This window comes from Nestor notabilis, unplaced genomic scaffold, assembly GCF_000696875.1.
Source record: "Nestor notabilis isolate BGI_N333 unplaced genomic scaffold, ASM69687v1 scaffold10130, whole genome shotgun sequence".
Taxonomy (NCBI): domain Eukaryota; kingdom Metazoa; phylum Chordata; class Aves; order Psittaciformes; family Psittacidae; genus Nestor; species Nestor notabilis.
Window position 1 is genome coordinate 11,673 of NW_009910650.1, and position 5,836 is coordinate 17,508.

The window sequence follows — 5,836 nt, forward strand, 5'->3', positions numbered from 1 at the left end:
TACTAGAACTGCCTTCAGATTCCTTTCCTCCTAATTGGCCCTTCACATTGAAACTAAAAACCTAATGTCATATAACTTTGATTAAGAGCGTGTCTATGCTGTAAGTATATAAATTAGCCAACTTGCAATATTGAAGGTGACAATTGTAACTAGAACCATAGGAATTTTGTAATTAAAAAGAAATTGGGGCAAACAGCATTACAGTACTTTAAAAATCCCTAAATATTACTGCTCTGGTGGCTGTATATATCTGGTGGTGGATGTCTTTACTTGATGGAGAAAGTGTCATGGCCTTTAGGAGCAAGCATTTATGAGCATATGATGGAATTTTGCAGGTTGCTAGTACTAAAGATAAAGGACGGGAGAGGAGGCAGCTGGAATCCATGAAGAACTGGAGAAATTGTTAAACTGCACTAGTCAGTTTTAAACTGATACTGAGGATGCAGTGAGACCTATAGGGAGGGAGACCTCTTAGCCTGTTTGAAATCCCACAGAAATCAGCTGGGTTTTATACCTTTCATGTAAAACTAAACTCTTGTTATTTTAGTAGTTCAAAGTAAACATAATCACATAGAAGACAACGAGAATTGTCTTTTATTAGAAGTATATTACAAACACATAGAAAGATTCTGTTGTTAATTACTTAAAGCAGCAAGTTCAGATGTGTGCTTTTCAGGGAGCATTGAAGCTGGGTTTAGGAGTTGCATGAGCTTGGTAGCAAACTACTTCTTGCAATTCCATACCTTTTTAATTTAGGGTTGGTGTATTTTTAGTAAAACTTGAGCATGTTCAGGTAACAGGAGAGCCTTTACTTAACACCCTGTAAATAGTGCTGGTTGGATATGCCTTTTCTGTTACACAACCTTACTCAAGTTGCAAAAGCAGTCCTTACAACTTCAGTTAAGCCTGTACTTTGCTAACTTCTTTGACTTGTCATCACACCAATTAGAGTGAGGTTCTGGCTCTAGGCAGAATCTGGGGCAAGGAGCTGGATGTGAACTTAGTCTTTCCAGGAGCTGGGTTTGGATTTGTTTTGGCTTGTAGAAGTCTTTGAGGCAGAAATTACAATGCAGGAAGCTATAGGTTTTCCAGCACTACCTTCTCTGTTCTAGCTCCCTCTATGGCCTTCTGTTCTGTAGCTGGACTAACAAGCTTGCAATGAATCAATAATACAGGTACAGAACAGTACATCCTTTAAAATTTACACTCTAGCTTGCTTAGTAATACACTTACTTGGCTTTTTACAAATCTCAAATAATATGTTATCACCACCTCTATGCACTTTCTCTTTTTTCTTTCTTTTAATTTTTCTCTCTTGACCAAGACGAATGAGCTTCAGGAATGGGAGGTAGGCATCTGCCTTTGAACCGTTCTAGCAAGAAATTATGATCACTTGCAGAAGCCGAGGCTTTGTTACCTCTTTGCCTCTACTGTGGGTTACTGGAGCAGGGAACATACATGCTTAAACCCAAGATTATTGCTCCTCTTGTTTTCCACATGGTTGTAACATACAGATTGCCATATTTTCAAGTGGCTCAGCCATTAAAGGCTCTATGATAACCTCAAAAACATGAAATTAAAAAATGAGCTGTTTGAAATGTCTAGTTAGTAAGTTACCGGTTTGTTTCATCTGACAGTTCATTCAGTTGCATTAAAGCTCCAGAACAGGAGACGGTAACAGTGAAGGCCAGTTTCCTGCTCTGGATCAGGCAAGGATTTATTATCTTCAGCAGTGACATAGAGAATGGGATCAAATGCACCTTCAGCAAGTTGGCAAATGACGCCAAGCTGAGTGGTACAGTTGATTCACCAGAGGGAAGTGGTGCCATCCAGAGGGACCATGACAGGCTTCAGAGGTGAGCTCATGCAAGCCTCGTGAAGTTCATCAAGGCTACATGCAAGGTCCTGCACCTGGGTCAGGGCAAGCCCCAGTACCAGTACAGGCTGAGGGATGAAGCGATTGAGAGCAGCCCTGTGGCTGGGCTGCATCATCTAAAGGGGTGTGCCCAGCAGGTCAAGGGGGGTGATTCTTCCCCTCCACTCTGGTAAGACCCCCATCTGGAGTACTGCATCCAGCTCTGAGGTCCCCAGCACAAGACAGACATGGACCTTTTGGAGCAGGTCCAGAGGAGAGCCATGAAAATGATCAGAGGGATGGAGCACCTGTCATATGAGGAAAGGCTGAAAGAGTTGGGATTACACAGCCTGGAGAAGTGGAGGTTTGGAAATACCTTCTATAGCCTTTCAGTATGTAAAGGGGACTTAAAAGAAAGATGGACAAAGACTATCAAGGCCTGTAGTGAAAGAACAAGGGGGAATGGTTTTAAACTGAAATTGGGTAGGTTTAGATTAGATATTAGGAAGAAATTATTTTCTGTGAGTGTGGTGAGACACTGGAATGGGTTGCCCTGAGAAGCTGTGGATGCCCCGTCCCTGACAGTGTTCAAGGCCAGGGTGGATGGGGCTTTGAACAAGCTACTCTAGTGGAAGGTGTCCCTGCCCATGGCAGGGGATCAGAAGCAGATGATCTTTAAGGTCCCTTCCAGCCCAAACTGTTCTATGAGTCTGTCTGGCAGTAAAAAAATGGTTTGTGCTTCATGTGGGGGTGATTTTTCTATTGCAGATCTTGTGGTAATACACTTCTTGCATGTGTGAGAGGGCACAGAAAGCCACACGAATTCTTGAACAGCATGGAGATTGGCAGATGTACTAAAGCATACCTTGGATTATGCTTATTGCGCTTACCATATGATCTATAGAAACTGTTACTGAAGATATAATTATCTATGATCATTCATTATACTTTATCATTCTCAAAGTCCTGCTTTCATGTTAGTCTGTTGAGGTTGTCACTTCTGCAGTGACAATATAAAACATTGAGAGTAAGTCTTCATTGTATAACTTGAGCATATAAATCAGTCATTCTTTTCCAGTATGGCTTTTTAATAGGCACATTTTTACAACTGAACTGTTCTCTTTGTAATGTGGCTAAAAAGATCAGATCGGGTTTACTAGGCAGAAGTATCCACAACCAGAATACAGCAGCTGTTCATCCAGCTCGCTGGTTTGTTTCCACAGATGTCTGTGCCACATGCTGCAGAGGAAGATCAAAAGTGAGACACAAACATTGGCTGTTTGAAGAAGTAAAACATTTAATGATGTTCATTAAAATATTTTGAAGTCTCTCTTTTTATTGAAGTGAAATCATTAAGTAACTAGCTCTGTGTATCTCTAGGTCATAGGTCATATGTTGGACCGTGTGTGTGTATGGTTTACTAATCCAAGGAATTAGTACTGGTTCTATCACAATCTGAAGTTAAAAGTAATTTTTAGATACGGAAAAATATCCCCACAGGCAATGTGTTGTGAAGTCTCTGGATCTGTCTAAATGACTTCAGAGTTTCTCAGGACTTGTAGTATGTGTTTAGGAGGATCCCAAGACAATGTTACCGTCTGTTACGTGGCAAAATGAAAATAATACTGGGGCCAAATTATCTTGAGTGTTGGCTAACTTCAGAACACAAGTAGAAATGCCTGCAAGCTTAAGAACTTGCACTTCTCATTAATTTCACATGAAAGAATTAATCTTTCTACCATAATTACATGGTTCCAGATGGGAAATCAGTGTTAGTCATTGTCTCTAAAATTTCAATTTAATTCCTTTATTTCATTTTATAAAAGGAAGCAAGTTTGCTCAATACACTTTTCAAAATACGCGGATGCCTGGGAGATTTGTTTATACTTGGTGCACTACATTTCTGTGTGGCTTATTGACTTCAGCTTAACATTGCACTAAGCAAGCCAGGGCAGCTTCTGATGTGGAGATACTTTATGTCAGAGTGGCATGGAGCACACTTACTTACTAAATTGCACATAGGTCTAACCCTAAATGCATTGCTGTCCTTTCTAAAACCCTTTTTGTCTCCTCCAGTTGCATGGCTTGTTTTATATTTACAAACGTTCCCTTCTGGGTGAACTCCGTAATGATGTGTTTTGTATTTAAATTACATCTATATTAGAGTCCAAGAGAAATCTTGTTGAATTATGTTACTTTTCAATAAGCACAATCTAGCGTAGATGTACAGATTCTATTCATTCCTGATGCTCAGAAGTGAGATAGTTCATTGGAACTAATAACAAGGGAATAAATCATAAATATATATAGTATGTTCATGATGCAATGTATTGGTGTGTCAGTTTTGCTTAAGATAGGATTCATTAATCATATAGAAATGTCAAACACAGCAAATATGTGTTAAACTAATTGCTGGGAACACTTGGTAAGTTTGTTAGAGTCTATCTGGGGTTTTGTTGGGTTGGGGTTTTTTCCTCAATAATGTGTATATAAATGTGCAATATGGTGCAGAATTACCAAAAGCTTCTCAGTTCTTTTCAAAGTTGAATGATCATATGCAATCACCCACAATGTTAAATATAGCTCTTATCTTTGTGAGCTTAAATTTTCTATATGGCTGATAGAGTATGTGATTATACGATGGGGAGTTAGTATTTCTTTTTCCAAAACGGAAGTCTAGAAGCCTAGAGCACCTTTGAATGTGGTGCCAGAATTCTTTAGCATGGAAGAAGTTAACTGAAAAGAGGTTCAGTGACTAATGGAATGGGCAGAAGGAAACACAGCTTACCCTTTTCACGTTATTTGTAGCCTGTCTGATTATTTGTTACCATGTTCTCTGTCCTCAGATTATTAAACTCGCTGTTTATAGAATGCTTCCAAAAAACCTTCAGAGAAGAACTTTGATGCAGAGGCTGCACCTGTTCGCAGAAGATGTGAGTAGTCAGATGTGTGAAGTTAGATTTTCATTCTTGGGTGATTTGGAGGTGATGGAGTGTTAGCAATAGCAAAACTCTCTTGTCAAGGTAAATTAAGAAAAATAAAGCTGCTTTTTATTTATGTATCTAAATGTAGTAGAAATGTTGATGCTTTTGTCTTTATTATTTGACAAAATTATGACATACAAAGCATGCCTCTATTAAGGTCAAAAACTTAGCATGAAGAATGCAGTAGTGTGGACAGATTTTGGTCTGGATGGGGTGGGGGGAGGAGTGGTGTGATTTTGTTTTTTTAAATAAGGAGATAGCTAAAACTGTTCTCACCTTCCTCAGGTTATTCCAGAAGATATAGAGAAGAATCTTCTACAAGAGATTCCTCAGCCACGTGTAGTCCCCAAGAGGTTAGATGAATATACACAAGAAGAAATTGCTGCCTTTCCAAAGGTTTGGACTCCGTAAGTATCTCAGATTTTCTTAAAAGAATACTTTGGCTGAATATATACTATATAGACTCTCGCATTATCATTAATAAAAAAGAAGTAATGCTTTTTCTGTTACATTATTATGTTATAAATTAAAGCATTATATATTATTTATATATTAAAGCAAAGAATGTTCATATTAAAATGAGTGGTTGCTAAGGCTTTTGTATTTCTGGCCTTTCTTTTAATGAGAAAAGCTTTACTTAAAAACACATTTTCAACTCTTTACTTCATCAAAGTGTGTTTAGTAAAAGATGAGTAAAACACTTCATTACTTTGAGTTGTGTTCTATAATACGTAAGTGTTAGCCATAGCCAGAGGAAACACCATGCAGCTCTGTGAGGGAATGATTCACTGTGGGAGGAGGTGGGGGACCCTTCAGATTTTCTCCAGAGAAAGGGAAAGAATTCTGCTAAATGAGACCTTGGAGAGTGGATCTTTGGCAGGGAATATACCACATATTTATTTTGATAAATAGTTTCTTTTCCATGCACAAAATCAGTTCCACAGTAGTTGTGTGGCATACGAATTTGTGGTTTGCTTTTAGCACCACATGCAGTATT

At 38.7% G+C, this 5,836-nt stretch overlaps 1 protein-coding gene across 1 annotated transcript in view; it reads left to right on the forward strand.

The window, feature by feature from the left end:
* Positions 1-5,250, forward strand: part of MRPL13 (mitochondrial ribosomal protein L13) — a gene marked incomplete at its 5' end in the record, with an annotated part of 16,450 nt that extends 11,200 nt beyond the window's left edge. Inside the window, 2 exon segments of the mRNA XM_010011094.1 lie at positions 4,702-4,788; positions 5,125-5,250. Coding sequence (XP_010009396.1) covers positions 4,702-4,788; positions 5,125-5,250 — 213 coding nt within the window.
* Positions 5,251-5,836: the final 586 nt, after the last annotated feature.